At 42.1% G+C, this 25,832-nt stretch overlaps 1 protein-coding gene across 2 annotated transcripts in view; it reads left to right on the top strand.

The window, feature by feature from the left end:
• GALNT6 (polypeptide N-acetylgalactosaminyltransferase 6) overlaps positions 1-25,832 on the top strand; it is a 72,424-nt gene that overhangs the window by 41,631 nt on the left and 4,961 nt on the right. For both annotated transcript variants that reach the window (XM_077297830.1, XM_077297831.1), the window contains 8 exons: positions 825-997; positions 4,920-5,069; positions 15,070-15,304; positions 20,812-20,929; positions 21,820-22,020; positions 23,695-23,826; positions 23,947-24,048; positions 25,457-25,615. In XM_077297830.1, coding sequence (XP_077153945.1) covers positions 825-997; positions 4,920-5,069; positions 15,070-15,304; positions 20,812-20,929; positions 21,820-22,020; positions 23,695-23,826; positions 23,947-24,048; positions 25,457-25,615 — 1,270 coding nt within the window. The remainder of the gene's footprint in view (positions 1-824; positions 998-4,919; positions 5,070-15,069; positions 15,305-20,811; positions 20,930-21,819; positions 22,021-23,694; positions 23,827-23,946; positions 24,049-25,456; positions 25,616-25,832) is intronic.

Here is a 25,832-nt window from a genome sequence, read left to right as displayed (position 1 = left end):
TACCACTTTCAGCATCTTGTGAATGGCACTGAATCCCTCACTGTTTCCACTGTGACTGCTGTGTTTGGAGTATAAAGAAGAATGCATTGACTACAGCCTGACATCACAATTTTCTGTAAATGCACTCTGTGAACTAGCCACCCGGTATTCTTTTGGATCTTATAACTGCACTTTTACATGCTACAGTGGGTCATCAGGCTTCATTTAACAATTGCTGTATCTGTGGGAGCTTTTTCTCCAGTAACTGAAAGATTTGAGAAAGCTCATATTCCACAGCGGGTGTCTGTCCTTGCCTTGGCAGGTGTGTCTGCGACAATGGAGGCAAAAAGTAAGATCCCCGCCGGCGCAAGAATGCTTTTCAATAAAGTAAATGAGAGAATAAAGGGTCTAAACCAATTTAAATTGACGTGGGGAAGTCACCCCTTCTTTAACAATTTCCCTTTTGGAAAACTGGAAAAAAAAAATCTCAAAACTGTAACAGCTGTCTCCATGGCTGGTCAGCAGGCGGAATAAAAGGAGCATCATTGTTCCTGTCGAAGGCAGCAGGAAAACCTGAGCTCTCATGTGGAACATTTCCCTTGTTTGAAGTTGGGATTGAGGTATGTGGCCTGTAAAAGAATCATTCACCCTGGTGTTGAAAAGCGAAGAACCAGTCTGCGCAGTGTGGCCGCCCCACCGAGGACAGTACAACCCCTTCGTTTCGGGAGCTGTGAGCAATGTCCTATGTTAATGATGCAGTCATGAGATGGTTATGAAATAGATCAGCTTATTTGCTAAGTCATTTCTCTCTAGATAATACATATTTTTCACCTTTCCTGTTTCAGGTGTATTGAACAAAAATTCAAGCGCTGTCCTCCACTTCCAACCACCAGTGTCATTATAGTATTTCATAATGAGGCCTGGTCGACCCTCCTCCGCACAGTGTACAGTGTGTTACACTCTTCGCCTGCCATTCTTCTGAAAGAGGTCATTCTAGTAGATGATGCTAGTACAGATGGTAAGTAAAGTCACTAATGTCACTCTGATTAGTCACCATTGCTATGGGTAACCCCAGAACTCTTGTGTGAATCCAGTGAAATTGATATATTAAACACTGTCTGCCATTTTGTTAGAATCCTCCATGGCCATTACTATAAATGGTTATTGGAGATGATCAAGTCTTTTGAAGTTCGAAATAGGCTGGTTCAGCATTTTTTAATTTTTTTTAATTTGTTTTGCTGCATAAATGACAAAATGATAAATGCTAGGCGAGAACATGCACAAAAAGCCAGCTCCTGCAACAGGGAGCTGTTTTAGTGTGATGTGTACAGATGTAAAACACGCATGCGAGAAAAAAATTGTGAGGTACACAGTTGTAGTTACATTTCTGGATTGTAGGGAATTTTGTTTTCTAGCTTTAAAAAAAGAAAAAAAAATGATTATTCACCCATTCACTAAAATGATTGCACAAATTTCTTAGTCACCTTTTGACAAGCAAGCACACCATCTGACATGGGTTTCAGATTTTTTTCTTTTGTAAAAACTATTCTGCTGTCTTGCTTTTAGTGCATTAATAATTTTTTAAAATATGACAGAATTCAAAATTAGCAGGACAGATGCGAGCTATACCACATCGCTAATAAATCACATGGTCAGTGCTGCTGGAGTCTTCCTTATCTCTCTCCCTCTATCAATTGAACCTCTGTATTATTCACACACTACTACTCTAATCAACTTCATTGTTGCAGTTATTTGTATTGTATTGAAGAGCTGTGATGTACTCTCACTATCCAAAATTGCCCAAAACAAGCTGCTGCTTTCACTGCTTAGGCTTTTATACAGATGACAATAGTAACTCCTGATTGGTTGCTCTATACCATGTGATGGCTACAAGGCATTATGGGGAAGATCACCTCCTGAGGTCATATCAGACTTTCGTGGCTTGCAATCTTCTGCAATGTGTAAAATGGTGGTTTGCATGTTTTGGAGGGAAATTTGCGCGAATCACAAATTGTTCATTTTTCCAGGACTTACGAATGTCAAAAAATTCAACTAAAGCTCAAATCTCATCGAATAGATTTGTTCATCTATAATAGCCTTAAATTAGGGTCTGTTGAATAAAAATATTTCACTGTGCCAAAAAAGATTTATGTGTAAAGCAAATAGACTCCTGCTCTCATTTTACCAGTACTGATATTTATGTGAGATGAGCGATTTTGATTGTTGGCCATCACCAACTACTATACATTTAGTCAGCTTGTTGACTAGTTGCAGGGGTGTACATAGAAATTACGGGGCCCCATAGCAGGAGTTCTAAATTCCCCCCCCCCCCCACAAAAAAAAAAAATAAATAAAATTGGTGGCTTACTCAATGTCACAGCCAGATTGTTGAACATCTATTATCCTTAAAAATATAAAAAACTTTGTATGTAAATGTTATCTATGTAATGGGATGGTTAGCATATAGAGTAACCTCTTGTTTCCAGTACCTTACCTCTGAATTTTATTATAGTACTGTTTTTGTATGAATTAATAAAATATTGAATTTAAATTAACTAAAAAAAAATTTTGTTGTCACTTCTATTCTTATTTTTTTTGCCCCTAATGGAATGTATTTGAAGGGATATGCCAAAAAATATATGGTTTGTGTCATGTATCTGAAGTGTTGCCCGTGTTGATGGGTCTATAATTTGTTTGTGGGGACTTTTTTGTCTCGATCTAAATGTCACATCCAGTGTCAAAGAAAGAGAAGGACATTTTATGATACTTTTAGTTTTGCCTCTAATGAAGCCGCTCTGTGTTCTCAACCACTACAATAACCCTTTAGCTGCTCCCCCATTAAATATGCTCCTCTAAGCACACTATGATAACCCCCAAATGAATTATTTTACAGGCACAATATGACTCCCACTAAGTTCCTCCACACACGGAGGCCCCTACAGTCCTACAACACCATATGGAGGTCATCCACAAAGTATAATGGCCCCTTCACCATTTGCTCCCCACATTTCATGATGGCCCCATATTCCCTATACACATAGCATGATGGTTCAACAGTATATCGAACACAGGAAAAAAGACCGCCTCATACTCCCATTGATTTAAAAAAAAAAAAAGAAAACAACAACAACTTGCATCTCCCCAAGGGGAATGATGAAATGAGGAGCTCATAGTTCCCTGTTCCAACATTGCATTCAACTTCGTCTGGGAGGGGGCACGACCAGCACCTATATCAGCCCTGTGGTCTGCTAATGGCGGTATTCCACTGGTTGGTTGTACAGTGCAAATGAGGTGGCCATTGCTTTGCTCACATATACATTTATTTTAGTGATTTATGCAAATATAAGTAGCATGTTCCTCTTTGTATTATCTATAATATATGTTGACTTAAGCTAGGTGAAAAATTATTGTTCTCAGCAGTACATCGTCCTGAAAACATAAATTACTTTGCACATAGTTTTCATATTAAAGGGTCTGTACAGGAGCTACTGTATGTACGGTGTGTGTGTATATATATATATAGGTATATAGGTGGAGAGCGAACTGGGCTGCGGAGGGAGACAACGGGGCTGTGGATGGAGAGAGCGGGATGGTCAGTGGAGACAGGGGCTGCAGAGGGAGAGAGCGGGACGGTGGATGGAGAGCGGGGCTGCTGAGGGAGACTGCAGGATGGTGGGTGGAGAGCGGGATGGCGAATGGAGAGCGGGGCTGCGAAGGGAGAGAGCGGGACGGCAGTTAGTTACTATGCCCCGGCAAGGCCGGGCTCTTCAGCTAGTGTTTAAATTAAAAATAAATTGTAGAAATGCACTTTTTTGGCAGTTTTACCATTCTTGGAATTGTTTTCCAGTACACTGTGGTTAAATCAATAAAGTTATGGCTCTTGGTAGGGGCGGAAAAAACGAAAATCGGGAAAGTGTCCCAGGGGTGAAAAGGTTAACAGTCATGTATGAATGGTACTGTGGTTTTCCTTTTTAAACAGGCCATAAAAAAATGCTGATTGGCTACATGCAGGCCAAACAGCAGTCAATTAACAGCCTTGTCCATCAGTCTATGTGCAGATAAAATTAAACAACTGCCGACCAGTAACACGTTCGACCTGTATTTAATAGGCAAACTTCACTGCATATGCGTACCGAATGATCAGTATTGGACTGTTCTGTGCGCATAGGCTGCCATTGTTCTCATCAGTTCAGGTCCTTTTTACATGTGCTTCTGAAAATTATGATGTTTTTGGCAAACCAACAGATCATTTCACCCAACGAAAGAGTGCTTTGTTTATACATTGGATGATCGACAACCTGTTTACACGGCAAGAATATTGTTTAAAAAAAAAGAGCATTACTAGGAACGATTGTTTACAATAATTGTGCAGTGCGGCAGCATAAATGCAGCCTAACTTGCAAAATTGATTATTGCTACTACTTTAGTATAATTTTATCACCGGGAACTCCATGAATGATATGGTTATCTCACATTTGTAATGAAGTGAATGACTCCTCTAGGTCTGCCAGGGCCTCTCTGACAAGCGCTGTTGATCTAGCAGCCAGTGTACCTGAGATGATTAAAGCTATCCTATTTCCAGAATTAGTTGGTGACAAAAGACTTCATTTTCTAATTTTGCTACCCCGTAGAACATAATGAACGGAAAGTCGTTTCTGTTTCCAGATGGATTTAATTTTATATAATACTTAAATTTGTAAACTTCGTTGACGGCAAGATAATGCTGAAGGCAATTTTCATACTTATTTTTTTTATGCTGCAAGATTTGGAAATGATACAGTATTGGAAATTTACCATACTTAGAATATTATTCATATTGTTCTAAAATATATGCATCTTCTTTATAGAGTTCACTTGGACTTTGGTCATAGTCCGTGAGAAGCTTAGATGTTTGATTTGAAGACCTGTATATAACCTATTTAACGTCTTTCCATCTACAGATTATCTGAAGGAGGAGTTGGACATCTATGTAAGGTCTCTACAGATTGTAAAAGTTGTGCGACAGCAGGAGAGGAAAGGCTTAATCACCGCACGATTGCTGGGCGCCAGTGTTGCTACTGGTGAGGTGCTGACCTTCTTGGATGCCCATTGTAAGTCAAATTGTATCTGCTCCGTTACTTATAATGGTCAGGCTGAACCCACTCCACACAGGGCAAGTGCCGACTGTGTTATACCGCCTGCGTCTGCGCCTAACAGCAGTGATTGGAGCTAACTCTGATCTCTGCTGTTTACCCATTTAACTGCCACTGTCAATTACTAAGCACAACCCCTTACATAAGATTTTGGAATTGATGTAATCATGCTGACACAAACAATCATGTCTGATATTTATCATACAATAAAAACCTTAAAAATGAAACCAAAAAAACAATAGTGGAATTAGGGAGGGAGGTGGGGAGTTTCTACCACATTACTCTGTTTGGTCATTTCTTTTCCCATTTTTCAGTACAGCATCTAGTAAAATGCAACGGGTCATTCCAAATTACAATTACTTTTGCTCAAAAACAAGCCTTCGTATCAAATTGCTATGTCGATGAACAAATATGATTCCTGAAAGAAGAGGAAAAAATTAAAATTGTTTGTGTCCTAAGGATGAACTGCAGTATTATTCCTCTTTTTCTTTTCTATTGCCGTATATACTCGAGTATAAGCCGACCCGAGTATAAGCCGACCCCCCCCCCTAATTTTGCCACAAAAAACTGGGAAAACTTAATGACTCGAGTATAAGCCTAGGGTGGAAAATGCAGCAGCTACCGGTAAATGTCAAAAGTAAAAATAGATACCAATAAAAGTAAAATTAATTGAGACATCAGTAGGTTAAATGTTTTTGAATATCCATATGGAATCAGGAGCACCATATAATGCTCCATAAAGTTTATGATGGCCCCATAAGATGCTCCATATTAAAATATGCCCCATATAATCCTGCATAAAGGTTAATAATGGCCCCATAAGATGCTCCATAGACACATTTGCCCAATATAATGCTGCACAAATGTTGATTATGGCCCCATAAGATGCTCCATAAAGATATTTGCCCTATATAGTGCTGCACAAACGTTGATTATGGCCCCATAAGATGCTCCATGCAGACACTTGCCCCATATAGTACAGCACAAACATTATGGCCCCATACAGACATTTGCCCCATATAATCCTGCACAAACGTTATGGCCCCATATGATGCTCCATTCAGACACTTGCCCCATTTGCTGTTGCTGCGATAAAAAAAAAAAAAATCATACTCACCTCTCCATCGCTCAGGCCCCCCGGCACTTTCAATATTCACCTGACTTCGTTCCGGCGCCGCTCCATCTTCAGCATCTTCTGCACTGACGTTCAGGCAGAGGGCACGCACTAACCACGTCACCGCGCCCTCTGACCTGAGCGTCACTGCAGAAGGTGCTGAAGACGGAGCAATGGCTGGAACGAGGAGCAGATGAATATAACGCAGCGCTGCGCTCCCTCTCCCCACTATACTCACCTGCTCCCGGCGCTGTCCCTGCAGGTTCCTGGCTTCCCCGGCGCTTCAGCTTCTTCCTGTACTGAGTGGTCACCGTTACCGCTCATTACAGTAATGAATATGCGGCTCCAACCCTATAGGAAGTGGAGCCGCATATTCATTACTGTAATGAGCGGTACCATGTGACCGCTCAGTACAGGAAGAAGGTGCCGGGGAAGCCAGGGACCGCGCCAGGAGCAGGTGAGTATAAATAGACAGCCCCCACTCCCCCTCCCCTGCCGACCCCTGGGTATGACTCGAGTATAAGCCGAGACGGGGGCTTTCAGCCCAAAAAAATGGGCTGAAAATCTCAGCTTATACTCGAGTATATACGGTATCTATATCCCCTTCAGCAAGAAAAACATAATAGCCGTCCATACGAAATTGCAACATTACCAAAAAATGGGGCAAAAAACAAAATTTAACTTGATTTTAATCCCTTTATTGTAATTAAAGGGAACCTGTCACCACGTTTTTGGAAGATGGGATAAAAATAGCGTTAAATAGGGGCAGAGGTGGGCGTTACATTAGTGTGTGTGTTATGCGTTTATTACCCACCTAAGTTGCCGAAATAACTTTGCAAAGTCTCCGTTTTCGCCTGTCAATCAGGCTGGTCAGGTCACATGGGCGTGGTGTCTTCCCCCAGATTTGGCGTAGTTTTCCGTTGGTGGCGTAGTGGTGTGCGCATGCCCAAAGTCCGGAATCCTCTTCCAGGGGATTTAAAATAGCGCGGTGTTCGTTATTGCATTGGTGATCGGTGGGCGCGGCCATCTTCCTTTGGCCGCGCGTGCGCAGAAGCGGCGCTCTGCTGGCCGCGGCTTCAGGAAAATGGCCGCGGGATGCCGCGCGTGCGCAGATGGATATCGCGGCGGCCATTTTCCTGAAGCCGCGGCCAGCAGAGCGCCGCTTCTGCGCACGCGCGGCCAAAGGAAGATGGCCGCGCCCACCGATCACCAATGCAATAACGAACACCGCGCTATTTTAAATCCCCTGGAAGAGGATTCCGGACTTTGGGCATGCGCACACCACTACGCCACCAACGGAAAACTACGCCAAATCTGGGGGAAGACAACGCCCATGCGACCTGACCAGCCTGATTGACAGGCGAAAACGGAGACTTTGCAAAGTTATTTCGGCAACTTAGGTGGGTAATAAACGCATAACACACACACTAATGTAACGCCCACCTCTGCCCCTATTTAACGCTATTTTTATCCCATCTTCCAAAAACGTGGTGACAGGTTCCCTTTAAAGATGGGTGAACCCATATAAACCCATATATAATTTAGAAAAACAGCATGGGGACCCCTCTATTCTTGATAACCAGCCTTGTTGAAGTTGACAGCTGAGGGTTGCAGCCCCCAGCTGTGAATTTTTTTTTTTATTATTTACAGCGCAGGAGTCAGCTGATGAATACTCCTATCAGCCGCTCCTGCTCTCGCTGTTTTTAGCGGCAGCAGGCGTCGGATGATGGGAGCAGTAGTCCCATTAGCTGACACCAGTGACCGGAGGTAAATTTTATAGCTCTTATCACAGCTGAGCGCTCACGCTGTCTTTTGACCGCATGGGAACTGCGGCTGTCTGACTGGTTGGGATGATTTCACCACTGATCAGAAGCGGTGTTTGCCGCGCTGCCATGCACATGACAGCATGGCAAGCACTGGATGTTTGGGACCCCCATTGAAGTTAATGTACTGTTCTGGTACCCGAACCCGAACTTCTTGTAAGAGTTCGGCCGAACCCACCGGACCCGAATATCCAGGTGTCCGCCCATCTCTAATTGTAATCTGTCTCTTGTGACTTCCTAATCTGACAGTGGTTGTAATGATAAAACCATTTTCACCTGACCACTGAATAGGTGATACCTTATATATCGGTAGGTGTCCAACCACTGGAACTTGCATTGATTGGCAGAAGAGAAACGCTGCTTCATTTATTTTCTATAGCGCTAATGTAAAATGTCAAGTACAGCATTTGATGGCCCCATAAGAAGTGACTGGAGTGGCGGTCGAGCATCTGCATTACTGCTCTATACTAGCCAGGATAAAAGTTCCTTTTTCTGCCAATCTGTGCTGGTTGCAGCAGTTGGAGCCCCACCGATCTAGACATTATTTTCTATCCTGAAGACCGGTGATAACTTTCATAAATCGGATCCCTCCCTTTAAGTGAGCAAGGTATAATAAATGGTAAAGTTATACATGCTTACTTTGTATTCTTTTTCCCATGGTAAGCTGTTTGGTTCTTAGGGCTCACATTAATTAAATGTCAACATAAAATGTAGACGTACAACAGATTGTATATGTTTGATTAATTATGTTCCATGGGTTGGTAATTTGTAAAGTAATGATTAAAAGTCAATATTTGTCTGAATGTAAATGGTGGTATATTACAAGATTACCTGTGTAAGGACGGGGAGGGAGTCGTTTTATGTATTGCCCAGGGACAAATGGTTTTGTAAGTACTCAGTAAAGTGAAACCTGTTTTTCTTTGCATTTTGTTTCCTCATTCTCTGTGTTGCCTAACAACGCAGGATAAGTTTAGTCATTGAGATTTGTCTTAGTTGCCGTAATATTGTGAGTTGCTGCTTGGTTGGACAATAGAACAATGAGGGCAGAGACTGAAAATGCCACGTAACCGAACAGCTTCCCTACTACTGAACCACTCCTTTATCCCCTGTGACGTAAGCCTGTGATAGGCAATCTCTCGGATAACAGCTATCATTACTCTCGTAACGATATTTGCTTATTCTGTTCACCAAAAAGATCAGGTTCTTTTTAATAATTGACTAAGCATCTTTTTGCACTAAGTTATTTTATACTAAAGACCCCCATACACAGCCAACTAATGTTAGCTGAACCCAATGATATCAATAATAATAATAATCTTTATATAGCGCCAACATATTCCGCAGCACTTTACAGTTAAACAGTTTCAAACACAATAGTCATAAATAACAGCGTTAACAATAATATAATTAAAGCAAAATAAAACAACCCTGCTCGTGAGAGCTTACAATCTACAATGAGATGGGGGAGATACAAAGTACAGGTGTGTATTTACAATGATGTATTTACAGTGAAGGTCCAGCCATCTTCAGGGGGTGGAGGATAGGTGGATATGGTGAATAGGCTACATGCGCACACGCACACTTACACATAAAATAACGTTGATTTGAGAACGTGATAGGCTGCTCTGAACAAATGTGTTTTGAGGGAGCGCCTAAAACTGTGCAAGTTGTGGATGGTCCTAATTTCTTGGTAGAGCATTCCAGAGGATAGATGCAATGCGGGAGAAGTCTTGGAGTCGGGAGTGGGAGGTATGGATTAGTGCAGAGGTTAGTCGAAAGTGGTTTGCAGAACGCAGTGGTCGGTTAGGCTGATAGACAGAAATGAAGGAGGAGATGTAAGGGGGTGCCGCACTGTGGAGAGCTTTGTGGGTGAGATCAAGTACTTTGAACTGTATCCTGTAATGAATGGGCAGCCAGTGTAACGACTGGTGACGAGCGGACGCCTCTGAGTAATGATTAGCTAAGTGGATGACCCTGGCTGCTGCATTAAGGATGGACTGGAGAGGGGAAAGTCGAGTAAGCGGGAGGCCAATTAATAGAGCGTTACAGTAGTCCAGGCGGGAGTGGTTCAGGGCGACAGTGAGGGTTTTTGTTGTTTCCATGGTGAGAAAAGGGCGGATTCTAGAGATGGTCTTTAGATGTAAGCGGCAAGAGTGGGCAAGAGATTGTATATGGGAGGTGAAGGAGAGATTGGTGTCAAACATAACACCCAAACAACGTGCCTGCTGCTGGGGCGTTATTATGGTGCCACCCACGGAGAGGGAAATGTCAGATTTAGGGAGATTAGTAGACGGCGGGAGTAGAAGTTCGGTTTTGGAAAGGTTGAGTTTCAGATAGAGAGTGGACATGATATTGGAGACTGCAGACACAGTCACTGGCGTTCTGTAGTACAGCGGAGGTAAGGTCAGGGGATGATGTGTATAGTTGTGTATCATCAGCATAAAGATAGTACTGAAAGCCAAATCTGCTGATGGTCTGTGTAATTTGGGCCGCGTAGAGGAAGAGAAGTGGGGCTAAGGACTGAGCCCTGAGGTACCGCAATAGTGAGAGGAAGAGGAGATGAATTGGAGCCAGTGAACCAAACACTGAAGGAGTGGTCAGAAAGATAGAAAGAGAACCAGGAGAGAGCAGTATCCTTAATGCCTAGTGACTGGAGCCTAGAGAGTGGAGAGGGTGGTCAACACTGTCGAAAGCTGCAGAAGGGTCTAGAAGAATGAGCAGAGTGGTCACCGTTACATTTTGCTGTCAGAAGGGCGTTGGTCACTTTGAGTGCAGTTTCTGTCGAATGTAGGCAGCAGAAACTGGACTGTGAAGGGTCTAGGAGGGAGTGAGTGGAGAGGTAACGGGTAAGGCGGGAGTAGACTAGGCGCTCCAAGAGTTGAGATGAAGGGGAGATTGGAGACTGGTCTGTAGTTGTTTGTTCAGGATGGGTCGAGGGCAGGTTTCTTTAGTAATGGAGTAATGATAGTGTTTGAAAGGGGAGGGGAAAATGTCAGTGGAGAGGGAGAGCTTAAAGATTGTAGTTAGGTGAGTTGTGACGACTGGAGAGAGAGACTGGAGGAGATGTGAGGGAATGGTTTCAGTAGTGCATGTAGTCAGACGAGAAGAAGAGAGGAGCTGGAGACTTTTTCTTCTGTGATGGGATCGAATGTGGAGAGTGAGCCAGGGGAAATGCAGGGAGGGATGGGAGTCACTGCACTTGGTGGCTGGGAGCGGATTTCCTGATGGATATTATCTATTTTCTCTAAAGTGGGAGGCCAGGTCATCAGCACAAATGTCTGTGATAGGGTCTTGTGCTTTTGGCCTGAGGAGGGAGTGCAAGGTGTTAAAAAGTTTCTTCGGGTAGTTGGCTAGTGAGGAGATCAGGGTGCTGATATAGGTCTGTTTGGTGAGGTGAAGGGCAGAATTATAGGTTCTTAACATAAATTTGAAGTGTATGAAGTCTTCTGATATGCGAGTTTTCCTCCATAAGCGTTCAGCACACCTAGCGCATCAATGGAGAAATCGCGTTTGCGATGTGAGCCAGGGCTGTTTTACTCTGTGTTTGGAGGTTCTGAGGGTGAATGGAGCTACTTGGTCAAGGGTACTTCTAAGAGTGTTGTTGTAGTGATGAACAACCAGATCAGGACCGGAAAAAGTGAAGATTGGGGACAATGATGAGTGTAGGGAGTCTGAAAGTACAAGGATTAAAAGAATGTAGATTTTTGAATGTGTGGTAGGTAGGAGTGTGCTGGGGTGGGCGAGGAATTGTGAGTGTGAAGGATAGAATGTTGTAGTCAGAGAGGGGAAGCGGTGAGTTATCTAGGTAGGAGATTGAACAGAGCCGGACAAAGACCAGGTCAAGGGTGTTACCGTCTTTGTGTTTCAGAGGTTGAGAGCCGTGCGAGGCCTAGAGAAGTGGTTAGTGATAGAAGCTGGGATGCAGATGTGGAAGTGGGGCTGTTAATGGGGATGTTCAAGTCTCCCAGGAAAAGGGTTGGTAGTTCTGAGGACATGAAGTGCGGCAGCCAGGCAGAGAAATGGTCCAGGAAGTGGGTGGGTGAGCCTGGGGGCCGGTATATGACCGCTACTCTGAGGGAGTGAGGACGGAAGAGCCTGATGGTGTGGACCTGGAAAGTGCATTGTGGGGACAGGAGCATGACGACTCCACCATCATGTCGGTTTGTGGGTCTCGGGGAATGTGAGAATTGTAAGCCACCATGGGAAATGGCAGAAGGAGAGACAGTGTCAGAATCCTGAATCCAGGTTTCTGTGAGTGCCAACAGATTAAGGGAGTTGTTCCAAAAGTAATTGTGTAGGAAAGGAAGCTTGTTACATATAGACCGTGGATTCCAAAGGGCACAATTAAAAGGAGGAGATGAAGGAGTGCAACTAATATTAATAAGGTTAGTAAGGTTTCGATGTGAGGTAGGGGTTGAGGTTGAAGGATGGTGGTCCAGGGTTGGGGGAGATGTCCCCTGAAATCAGTAGGAGTAGGAAGATAAAGAGCAAGTAGTTTTTGGAATTGTCAGAAATTTTTTTTGTGCTATGTGTTTGGGCAAAATGGGCTGAGGTTTTTCAGGAATGTGAGAAGTGCATGGGAGCTGTACATGAGAGAGGGAAGGAGAGAGGGGCTGATGTGTATGAGTCGTGATGGAGGGGGGCTAGGGCGATGAATTTGGATGGCAAGGGACCATAGGAGGATAGGAATAAAGCACATGGATAGAAAGGAGAGCAAAGTGTGGATTACCCGACACCTTCCCTGACTAACTGCCATGGAATAACTTCTTTATCTTGATGTTTATCTTCTGGGATGCTTTGCTTATGGAATGCATGCGTGCACCCCTTAAGATGTTTCTAAATTTATAGCCACAATACAGGCTCAGGATTATGGATTGTGGGAGCTGGTTTGGGATAATTTGGCAGCTGGGGCCAGCAAACCAGGGGGTGGTTAGATGATCAAAGACATTGGGCCTGGCTACATCGATTTGCTATAGTACCTTCCACCAGATAACATCTAGACTGATCCCAGTCATGGATATGCAACAGTGAGTATTAAGTACAATGCAGCAAATTAATTATATCAATGATTTAGCAGGGACATTAAAATATGTTGCTAGATGGTAAAGCGGCAGATGACAGACAGCAGACAGCAGGCAGAGGGAATTTGTACAATTAGAATATATTGCATATCAATGGATTCAGGTGGCAATCTAATTTTTATGGGTTGATGTCCAGGAGAGCTGTTGATCTCGCTTGTACAATTTCGGACTGCCAATCATATTTTGCTCCCGGTGATGAGCTGCTGACCAGTGTGTTAGCCTGCAATTTTCTCATTGAGAACAGGAGTGCTCAGCCAAATAAGCGCATGAGTATGGGTGAGTTGCCCAAGATGGCTGTTGACCGGAGCATCATTCAGCTGACAGCCTTCTAATGTGTATGGCCAGTTTAAAGAGGTTGTCCACTAATTTTTACATTAATGACCCATTCTTAGGATAGGTCATTAATGTCTGATCGGCTGGCGTCCGACGCCTGGCACCCCCGCTGATCAGATGTTATCGGGTGACAGCGACCACTGGCCGAAAATACTTACTTGCCGAGCTGTTCTGTCTAATTGTTGTAGCTGCTGCAGGGTACTGCACATCCGCCTCTTATTGATTTGAATAGGAGGCAGATGTGCAGTACCAAGCCCCAGCCACTACAAGTAGATGGAGCAGCTCGGCAATGGAGTACTCTCGGCTGTCGACACCAATAACAGCTGATCTGTTGGGGTGTCGGACTCCGACTAATCAGACATGGATAACCTATCCTAAGGATAGGCCATCAATGTAAAAGTAGTGGATAACCTCTTTAAACGAACCATGCAACTTGGGTAATGGTCTGCCAAAAACTTCCCTCTCATACTCCTGCACAGTGTCACACTAGGGTGCTAAGAGACCACCAGTAACCATCTCCAGGGCAGCACTTTTCAGCTACATGCAAATGTGAAATTATCCTCAATCACAAATTTATATAGCAATGAACTGGGTAAATCGTTAAATGAATAAGTTGCCTTTGTCTGTGCATAGTGATTCAAGTATATTGTCCAATGTACTGCTCACATAAGAGCGTGGTGGCCCAATCTTGCACAGGGGACCAACGGAGAATTCTCCTTTTCTCCTCCTATGGGCTAGTCCAAGCCTGTTTATGCACACTCTGCCCATTCACAATAAAAGAAAAAAGGAGCATTCCAGAAATAAGCACGCCTGTATAAAATTCATAGTTTTATTTAGACCGAAATGAGCACACAGAAATGTGACCTAGTCACACGTTCAGTATTGTACATCAGTATTTGTAAAATACTGACCAAATACTGAATGCGTGAACCTAAAAAGTAGATAAAGCAAACTGTATAAAGAAATTAGTAAAAAATATTCAACTTTCGGTTATTTTTTTGGACAACTCCTTTTCATACCCTACGCATGGCCCCTATAAAAATAAAAAAAGCTTATACTCTCCTCCCATGCCAGCACTGTTCCCATGGTGTTGACACTCTTCCTGGGGCTCACTTTCAATTGTTGTGACGCGTGACCCCAGCGCCCATTCAGAACACTGTCCCCACCTTAGAACAAAGCGATCGTGAAGAGGAAGTCCGGGCTGCATCTAATCTATGACTTCCTCTTCATGTTCAATTTGTCTGAAGACTGAGAGAGTGACACCTTTAGGCACTGGGCACCATGTGTCATACAACCACACAAGTTCCCCGAGAACGAGAGTGATGACACTGTGGGAACGGCGTCGGCACTGGAGATGATTATAGGCTTTTATTTTTTCGGGGCTAAGCGTGGGGTATGAGAAGGGTTTGTCCTGGTACTGCACAACCCATTTAAGAGGGGTTAAACACACATTTTTAGATGCCTGTGTTTATTTACAATTGTACTATTCATTGCATTTCAACAATATTCTCCCATGAGGCAATTCCATTTCTGCAATTCTTCTATAAGGTATTTAATGTATGTGATATCTAATACTCAAATGTACCCTTGAATTTACTGTTGGACAGGTGAATGTTTCCATGGCTGGTTGGAACCCTTGTTATCAAGAATTGCTGAAGATCACACTGCTGTGGTGAGCCCGGATATTACAACCATTGACCTCAACACTTTTGAGTTTTCTAAACCAGTTCAGTATGGAAAGCATCACAGTCGAGGCAACTTTGACTGGAGCTTGACATTTGGTTGGGAAGCTATTCCAGCCCATGAGAAAGAAAGAAGAAAGGATGAAACATACCCTATTAAGTAAGTGTTATGATAGATCTGACCAACATATATTGTTACAAATGGCATACTGGAAGTTGTATTTTCAGAACAATTGAAGATGCATATGTTATAGACCACAGAAATCATACACTGCTCCCATCATCTGACACCTGCTGCCGTTAATAATAGCGAGAATAGGAGCATCTGATGGAGAGTATTCATTTCCCGGCTCCTGAGCTGTAAATAAATAAATTTCAAAAATTGGCGTGAGTTCCCCTATATTTTTGATAACCAGCCAGGCAAAACTCACAGCTGAGGGCTGCAACCCTCAACCTTCAGCTTCAACAAGGCTTGTTATCAAGAATAGAGAGGACCCAACGCCATATTTTTTAAGTATTTAAATATATAATAAAAAAAAAAAGGTGTGGGGTCCCCCACATTTTTCACAACCAGACTTGCTAAAGCAGAAAGCTGGGGGCTGGTATTCTCAGGCTGGTAAGAGGCCATAGATATTGCCCCACCCCCAGTCTAAAAATAGCAGCCCGCAGCTGCCCAGAAAAGGCACATCTATTAGGTGCGCCAATTCTGGGGCTTTGACCGGCTCTTCCTACTTGCCCTGTAGCGGTGGCAAGTGGGATTCATTTTTGTGGGGTTCATGTGACCTTTGTATTGTCTGGTGACATCAAGCCAACAGATTAATAATGGATAATCGCCTACAAGACACCTATCCATTACTAATCCTATAGTTACATGGTAAATAAAGACACAGCCAGAATTAAGTCCTTTATTAGAAATAAAACAAAATACACTTATACTTTTTTATTTAAAAATAAAAAAAACACAATTATACTCACCAAACGCCTATTCCATTGAAGCCCTCGTTCTCCTGTAACAAAATAAAAATAAAAAACAATAATATCCCTCACCTCTTCGTCGTTCTGTCCCACACCGTAATCCATGTCTGGGGGGAAAAATCGTTTTCAACATGGACAGTACCAAAATGTGACCGTGCAGGCTGAGAACCATTGGTGACTAGTGTTGAGCGATACCGTCCGATACTTGAAAGTATCGGATAGTATCGGCCGATACCCGAAAAGTATCGGATATCGCCGATACCGATACCAATACAAGTCAATGGGACACCAAGTATCGGAAGGTATCCTGATGGTTCCCAGGGTCTGAAGGAGAGGAAACTCTCCTTCAGGCCCTGGGATCCATATTAATGTGTAAAATAAAGAATTAAAATAAAAAATATTGATATACTCACCTCTCCGGAGGCCCCTGGACATCACCGCTGGTAACCGGCAGCCTTCTTTGCTTAAAATGAGCGCGTTTAGGGCCTTCCATGATGTCACGGCTTCTGATTGGTCGCATGCCGCTCATGTGACCGCCACGCGACCAATCACAAGCCGTGACATCATTCTCAGGCCCTAAACGCGCTCATTTTAAGCAAAGAAGGCTGCCGGTTACCAGCGGTGATGTCCAGGGGCCTCCGGAGAGGTTAGTATATCAATATTTTTTATTTTAATTCTTTATTTTACACAGTAATATGGATCCGATACCGATTCCCGATACCACAAAAGTATCGGAACTCGGTATCGGAATTCCGATACCGCAAGTATCGGCCGATACCCGATACTTGCGGTATCGGAATGCTCAACACTATTGGTAACTGAACTGCTGTGAGCGCAGCCTCCATGACCTGCTGTGACATCATTGAGGTTGCCTCTGGTCACTGAGGCTACGTTCCGAGCCAGGCTGAACTGCCATGACCTCGGTGAGATCCCTGTTAGCACCGTGATACATTGGGATCACATGATTTTTTTCTTAAAGAAAACCTGTCAGCAGGATTGTGCACAGTAACCTACAGACAGTGTCAGGTTGGTGCTGTTATACTGATTAAAATATCTGGGTTGATGAAATCCGTCTTGTGGTTGTTGTGTAATCTTAACTTTTAGTTTTGAGTAAATGATATGCCCTCGCTTCTGGGTGGCCTGTGGAGAAGGGCATCTTCTTGTGGTGCTCTGCTTAAGTATTCACCAGCACGGCTTCTGACAGGTCACTGCCCCCCCCCCCCCTCCCCACAGGCCGCCCCAGAGAACTAGCATTTCATTAACTCAAAACTGAAAATAAAGATTAAACAACAACCAGAAGTCGGATTTCATCAGCCAAGGTATCATTTTAATCAGTATAATGGCGCTGACTTGACACTCTCTGTAGGTTACTGAGTACAATCCTGCTGACAGGTTCCCTTTAAACCCAAACATCTTGTTTACTTTTGCAGCTGCTGCCTTACATTGAGTACTGCTGCTTAAATTACTTGTAACCAACATACCCAAGTGCTTTTCCTGCTCTGTATTCCTTGGATTAAACTGTTTTTAATCATTCACATGTTATATCCTTGTCACTATTATGATCTTGGTTTACAATAAGCTGAATTTTCCCACCATGTATGTATGTTGCAGTACAATTTACAGTATATTTAATAACTACACAGCTATACAGTGTCATAAGTAATTGCACGCTTCATTAAAACCTTATCTAGCTAACCCAGCTGCCAAGGTGGCGACACTCCCTTAACGTTACTTTACTTTGACAAATAATGAATAAGCTTATTAGAGCTTAGAGCTCTTCTGAACCTTACTACTATTTGTTCCTCTAAGGATTTCTTACACAAATGACTGGTAGCTGAAGCATTAATAATCGCTTCAGTCCTCTTATAATCAATATATACAGGCTGGCTGATAAGAAGGACAGATAATCTGAGGGGCTTTGTTATTTAGTCGGCACTTGCAATGAAAGGGTATATTCAGACGAATGTATTGTGTGCTGTCCGGTCATATACTAGTCTTGTCCATGGTACTAAGCACCATCTGTGATGTGGGTGAGTGTACTGAGCTGTACAAAGACCCAGTCACACGTCTATTAGTCGAACAGGTCAGGAGACCCAGTGGTTGAACTGAGTATTAAGATGCTGGTCCATGTTTTTTGTTTGTTTTTTTTCTTATCGTAAATTAGATGGACTGTCTAAACCATTTTTTTTATTTTTTATTTTTTATTTTTTTTAACATTCTCGAACTCTTAGGGCTCATGCAGCTGACTGTTTAAATCGGACGAGTGCTGTCTGTGTTTTCAATGGACAGCACTAACCCACTCTCACCCATGTTATTCTATGCGGGTTGGGAGAGCTGACTGCCTGTCCGAGCATTGCGTTGCGATCCTTGTCCTAGTTATCTGGCAGTCTGACTCTTAAAAGGATTGTACAAGATTGAAATAACACAATGGCTGCAATCTTCCCAAAAAAAAATTGTACCACACATGTACACATGGCTTGCATATGGTATTGAATCTACCCCAAGTGATGCCATACACAAAAAATGAACAGGTGAAGCCGGCCCTATTTTTTATTTTTTTTTTAAACCTTGTACAACCTTGTTTGTCCCATTTAATTACTGGGCTATATGGTCAGAATATACATTTTCTTTATCACATAATCTTTAGGCTAAGATGCAAAACTGGGCTTTAAGTATTATAATTATATAATATACTGGGTGATACAAAAAAAAAATACACAAGTTAACTTATTAAATTTACCCTCCCAAAGCAATGCTTCCCCAACTACACATTTAACTATTGCACATTCATATTTCTGGTACTTCACATTACTTAAAAGTAATGAGAATTCTCAGGTTTTGGACCCACTAGTCAAATCCTCTCTAATGGCTGTAACTGTATTTATAGACTTAGCAAGTGAGAATGTGGCAGTGGTGTAATGGTCAGGGAAGGCAAGGGTGTGGCAGCAATGATTCAACTCCTGGTCTAATTAGCTAAGATAACACCGCTTGCTGGCAGTGCAAGTGCATACGTCATCCCAGCCACATAGCTGGACCCGACTTCTGTCACTATTCACCCAAGTAATAGATCATCTCTGGCTTCATTAAGTAAGTGACCTATGTACATGTTTAGCACCCAGATATAGATCAACACCATGATTATACAGATACACGGTGTTCAATTCTTTTTATAGGTAATTGAGTCAGGAAAGTACATCTTGCAAATGCAAAAGGACTTAAAAAGGGGTATTCCCATCTCCAAGATCCTATCCCAATAGTATATAATTATAATACTTAGAGCCCGGTTTTGCATTTCAGCCTAAAGATCATGTGATAAAGAAAATGTTTATTCCTACCATACAGCCTATTAAATAAATGGGACATGCAAGGTTGTACAAGTTTTAAATAAAAAAAAAAAAAAATAGTGCCGTCTTCACCTATTCATGGATTGTGTATGGTATCACTTGGGTGAGCTTGCAATATCATATACAGGCCATGTGTACAGGGGATAATTTTTTTTTCTTTTTGGAAGAAAGCAGCCATTGAAATAATGCAATCTTGTACAATTCCTTTAAGGGAAGAGTGAGACTGCCATATAACTAGGACAAGGTTCGCAACGCAATGCTTGGGCAGGCCGTCGGCTCTCCCAACCCGCATGTATTTCTATGCAGCTGTCATGCTCGGGTCCAGAGAGACAACTGGCTGTCCAAGCATTGCCCGTCCTAGTTATACGGCATCTGACTCGTCCCTAAAATGAAGCAATTAGATACCTTCTTGTAGGAACATCTCTGATTAAATTGATTGACTATAATACACTGCCATATAAATTATTTGAAGGGCAGCTCTACCGATTAGTAAATATTTTGGTCCGTTGGGTAGCATTTTTTTATTATTGAATATCTGAATTTGGCTCACTTTTTGGGTTGTCCGGTATTAGATGTGGATAACAGAGCTGTCCAGAAATTTCCTACCCAACAGTATTTCACATAGCTAGATGACAAGGTACCATGGGAATTGCATTTAGAGCTCTTTGGCCAATTGTAAGACTAAAGTCTTTCTACCTTCATGCTAACACCACAACATACTTCATACCAAGCCAGATATCTGCCTTCTGTAAAAATTGGACAAGTGCTATCATTTTGACAGATAGCACTCATCCCCGTGTTATTCGATGAGGCTGTGTACATGTTCAATTATTTACATTTTTCTAGGTCCGAGGAAACAAAAATGCACCATGCATGATATGCCTCCAATAATCTAAATGTACTCAGAATTGATCCGAGTGTGGTCCAATTGTCACAGACCGATTGAAGAAGATGAAGAAACTTTTATTTTCCTCATCCAAGAAAATCGAATCCTACTGATTTTCTTAAATGAGAAAAAAATGGTTGTGTGACCCTAACCTTTGTGACACAAGAGTGAAACTGACAAAGATTATAATATTTTATATTCCTGGCCTCTCCCTGTTTTCATGTGATAATATTGAGCTACATTATTTGTGTGCTGGTCACCCTTGTCTTCTGCCATGTCCTGAAATTGCATCAGTGGAGTTCGCCAGCTGAGTTTTACTGCTGGAGGACAGCTGCTCTCTACAGGGGATCAACTTTGTCATATTTTGTGGTACGCTACTAATAGTAAAAGCATAAGTAATAACTGTTGAAAAAATACCTTTTTTTTTTTTTCTAAATTTTTCTTCTACTTTTTCTCTTCCAGGTCGCCAACTTTTGCTGGAGGTCTTTTTTCTATCTCCAAGTCTTACTTTGAACACATTGGATCTTACGATGATCAGATGGAAATTTGGGGAGGAGAAAACGTAGAAATGTCTTTTAGGGTAAGTCCTTTTTTATGGTAAGAACCACCCCTTCTCCCCCCCACCCCTCCCCCTCAAAAAAAAATAAATAAATTAAAAAAAATAAACAAACCTAGTCTGAATGAGGCACATATGAACTTATGGAAACATATTTTGACAGCAATGCTTCATGGGAATAATATGTACAGTAGCTCACATCAGACGAATCTGAGATCCAGCTGTAGACGTGACACTGTCATTGGGGGATGGGGGGGTTCCCCCTCATCAATATGTAGCAGGGTACTGGCCTGCTGGCTGAGATCCAACACCTCAGAAGGAGCACTGGCTATACAAGTTGTATGTCGCATGGCTTCACAATAAATCTTAGAGGGTTTTTTAGCAAAGTACACATTAAATGGGTTGACCATTTAATCCTGATTTCAACAAATGTTGGACATGTTTCTGTGGCACTAATACAGAAGTATTACAAGTTCTCCTCCTATGTCTTACCGCATCCTTCCTCACAGGCCGCACAGCGCTCCCGTCAGCTACATCCCTACTGATAAATAGGTCTGGTCACATTCCTCTCTACCGGCCTCCTCCAATAGAAAAACTGTTTTCTTATGTGAAATGTTTTCTATTGGAGGAAGTGCGGTCACATGTCTCTCCGTCAGCATCGATGTAGTTGACGGCTGCGCTGTCCTTGAGGAAGGTGGCAGTAACTGCTACAGGAAGACAATCTGTGATACTAATATATACATTAGTGAGTGCTACAAAATAATGTCCTCAACTCATTTGTTAAAACAAAGAAAAAGTGGCCACCCTCTTTTAACTTTCCAGGGTCTTTGATCTATATGCTTAATATTCTAGTCTCCTATATTAAAGATGAACTTCCTATGTCTATGACTCCTATTAATATATTCTCACTTTAGGTCTGGCAATGTGGTGGACAGCTGGAGATCATACCTTGCTCGGTTGTTGGCCATGTTTTCCGCACAAAAAGCCCTCATTCATTCCCTAAAGGTACGCAGGTGATTACTAGAAACCAGGTACGTTTGGCTGAAGTTTGGATGGATGACTATAAGGAGATTTATTACCGAAGAAACCAACAAGCTGCCAAAATGGTCAAAGAGGTAAGCTGAACAGGTCTCTGTATTAGATAAAGTCCTTCAATGAAATGTGTCCACTTCGACCATCCATTATGCCTAATGAGGAGTCTCTTGCAGTGGTATAACCATAAAAAATTACATCAATTTCTCAAATATCCTTTTCTAATTTTTCTGATTACCGCCTTCCCAAAATAATGTGAATTTCTGTATTCCCCCCCCCCCCCCAAAAGGAATTAGTATTTCTTCTTATCACTTTGACTAGCTTTAAAGACTTGACCATCTCTATTCATATTCGCTCCTAAAGTATAAACTGAGTAATATTAAATGTTCAAATGGATACATGGAGCTGGACTGAGATCGTATTGGGCCACCATGTTTCTGTGTCTGTATTTATCCTGCTTCATCTGTGTTGTGTCCATTTGCAGTGATGAAACCTGAAGCTTGTGGACCCCAATGCAAAACCTTTTAATATGGCTCCCAAACAATGATCACAGATCTCTAACAGTATTGGTCTTCTATTAGCAAAGCAGAACTTGTGGGCCCCCAGAGCCCAGGTTTGGCTGCAACCCTAAGGCTAGGTTCACATTGCGTTAGTGGGTGATCGCTAACGGACAGCGTTGCACGGCGAAAATGTCGCAATTAACGCCGTGCAACAGGTCCGTTAGCGCACCCATTGACAGCAATGTTTCAGCCCGAAGCGCATTGCTAGCGCGTGCCTTTTTCAGCTCGCGCTAGCGATGTGCCGTTCTTTTGTGGCGCGCCTTGGACGCTGCTTGCAGCGTCCGCGGCGCGCCCGAGGTCCGTTCCCCGCTCTCGCAGATCGGGGATCTGCGAGAGCGGGGACGTTAGCGCGACCCCTAAACGCGGCCCCTACAAATACATTGCGTTAGCGCAATCCGCTAGCGCTAAACGGATTGCCCTAACGCAATGTGAACCTAGCCTAACACTATACCGTATTTAATTTTTAGCTATGCCCTCATCCATTCCTCTCATTACTGCAGCAGAGTCTGGTCCCACCAAATAATCCTCTAGTCTATTGTTGAGTTTGATCCTATCAGTACATTTGTTTTCAAAGCCAGCAGTTTCCAGTCTGTTCTTTGCAATATTATACATAGGCTGAGGAAAGAGACTCTCATTATATTCACCTGCCTTTGAAACTGTCATACGAAACTAGATAGAAGCATAGACCTAAAAAAAGAGGAAACTTTATGGGATAGGTTTATAAGAAACCGCATTTATTAAGTCTACCCTTATACACTATTAGGCACAATCATTTTTCCCACATATCCTACTGTAAGGGAAGCAACACAAAACAGGAAAAAAAATGCAAATCATTATTAATACATTTTACCGAAGAACTTGGAATCTTATTGGATTTAAGAATTTGTCATTTATTTTGATACACCTTCTTTACAATTTCCCTTCTGTTTTCTACTGTATTTCGCCATTCATTCACCAAAGGAGCTAATTCCGGTTCCACTTTTGAGCCATCAACAATTTGGCTTCTAAGGATTCTTCACAATAAAAATAATGCATTGTCCCTGTGCCTCAACACAACAAATATATATTTTTGAATTTTAATAAATTTTTTATTGCTAAAGCTTTATTTTTTTTTTATCATACTTCTAATACCTAACCAATATCTATATAGCTTAGGGCACTTCTTGAACCTGCTGATACATGTTTTTCTTACTACAGAGAAACTACGGAGATCTTTCTCCGAGACTGAAGCTGAAGGAAGACTTGAAGTGTAAGAACTTTTCATGGTACCTGCAGAATATCTATCCTGAGATGTTCATACCAGACCTCTCGCCCACGTATTACGGAGCGGTAAGTGATGGCTGAATGGTTTATAATCCTGTGACCTCGTCCATTTAACATACTTTTCACTGACTCAAAGATGCACGGACACATTTCTTTATTTGGATTCTGTCTTTATATTTGTTCTAGATTAAAAATGAAGGATCTCAGAGCTGCTTAGACGTTGGGGAAAATAACCATGGAGGAAAACCCTTAATCATGTACCCATGTCATGGAATGGGAGGAAACCAGGTACAGGCAGAAAACCAAGTCATCCTTATTTATGTTTAACCATTTATTTTATTTTTTAATTAGTGTTAAGTATACTTTAAAAAAAAAAACAAATAATTGCCATTTAAGTATGAACCATTTTACACCATCCATATCATTCTAATATATGGGCAAAAATGCAAATAAGCTTGGCTTACACTAATTAATAATCCACATTATGTAACTGATGCATGGGCAATTACCTCTCTGCCTTTTACCTGCAAAAATATATTTAATATTTTACTAACTCATTGTCCGTAGCTTTGGAAGAAAGAAGCAGTAGGAGAGTTTCTCCTTTTTATGCATTTTTAGTTAAATGTTAGAGCAACTATTAACCAGCAGCGTGCAATTTCACACTGTAATTATATTTGCTGAGCATATAGTTGTAACTGTACTGAAAATGAATGGCCTGAATGTAGAGTGAACCCAGCTGAGACTTTTCTTTGTGAATATTGCTCTTTATTACAGCTTTTATACAACTTTTGAATGTATTCTTCCATTTGTATAGCAGCATCGCCATCTACAGGCTAATTGAATGTAACTATAAATGCAGCATACCGGCCAGGATGCCAACGCTAGCATAGTCCAATTATAGGACAAATTTAGCATTAAGAGAGCCTGTCACATTGAACATGAAGTTCCATCTGTGGACAACATGGTATAGAGAAGGAGAAGCTGATCAAAATTATATATAGGTTTTTAGAGAAAATTCAGTATAATTTGTATCTTCTTCATTGAAATCCCTGCTATCTGTTTGCATGAGTCCAGTGGGCGGTTCTACTAGGGATTCACAGCTAGCTCTGCCACAAAGGAAAGGGACTCCTGACATTCACTGTATACATATGAGTCCAGTGGGTGGTCCTACCAGTGATTGACAGCTATCTCTGCCGCAAAGGAAAGGGACTCCTGACATTCACTGTATGCATAGGAGTCCAGTGGGTGGTCCTATTCAAACACCAGGATGTCGGTGAATAAATTTCAAGGTTTGCTGAAACTTTTCTCAAATAAATATGTATTACTCTAATCCGCATCTCCTGCTCCATAACATCCGGCCGTCAGATCAGACCATCTTCACTATGGCAGGTTCCTATTCTTCACTCCTGTGTTAAGCATGTAGCATTATGGGGTGATGATCAAGCAAAATTTTGATGGAGTCTTCCTAACCTCAGAGACGTCTGTTGCTCCACAATCCAAAAGTAATTATTGGCGCTGTCTCGGGGGTTAGTGCTGAAGTGGAAGGAAATCGGGGGACTCTGGGTGCTGGCGCTACACAATTTGTAGACGATATTTTAACAAATTGCTGTTTTTTATTTTATGAAATGTAAGCGACTTGTTCTCGTGTTATAATTTATTTTCTTTGTAATGTAGTTGTTTTGTTCATGTTTTTCAGTATTTTGAATATTCATCACAAAAGGAGCTGCGCCACAACATAGCAAAGCAGCTATGCTTATTTTCCAAGTACGGCGTGGGCCAGGTAGAGCTCCGAGAATGCCAGTACAAGGGAAAAGGGACAACCGTACCAGGAAATGAAGAGTGGGAGTTCACAAAGGTACACGATGTTCACCTAACATTAACCATAATTATTGAACTATTGTTTAATAGGATACATCTATATGGAAAAAATAAGGCTCGCCAACCAAAATTCGGGTTTGTATTACACACGTGAACCTGGAGTGCATCATCGAGTGAGCAAGGTTTCCATGTATCCATATTAGTGTGAATTAGAAGGAGAAAATGAATCAATCGGAGCTATTTAGAATTATGCA

The sequence above is a fragment of the Ranitomeya variabilis genome, chromosome 3, assembly GCF_051348905.1.
Source record: "Ranitomeya variabilis isolate aRanVar5 chromosome 3, aRanVar5.hap1, whole genome shotgun sequence".
NCBI lineage: Eukaryota > Metazoa > Chordata > Amphibia > Anura > Dendrobatidae > Ranitomeya > Ranitomeya variabilis.
This window is presented reverse-complemented; position numbering and strand designations above follow the sequence as displayed.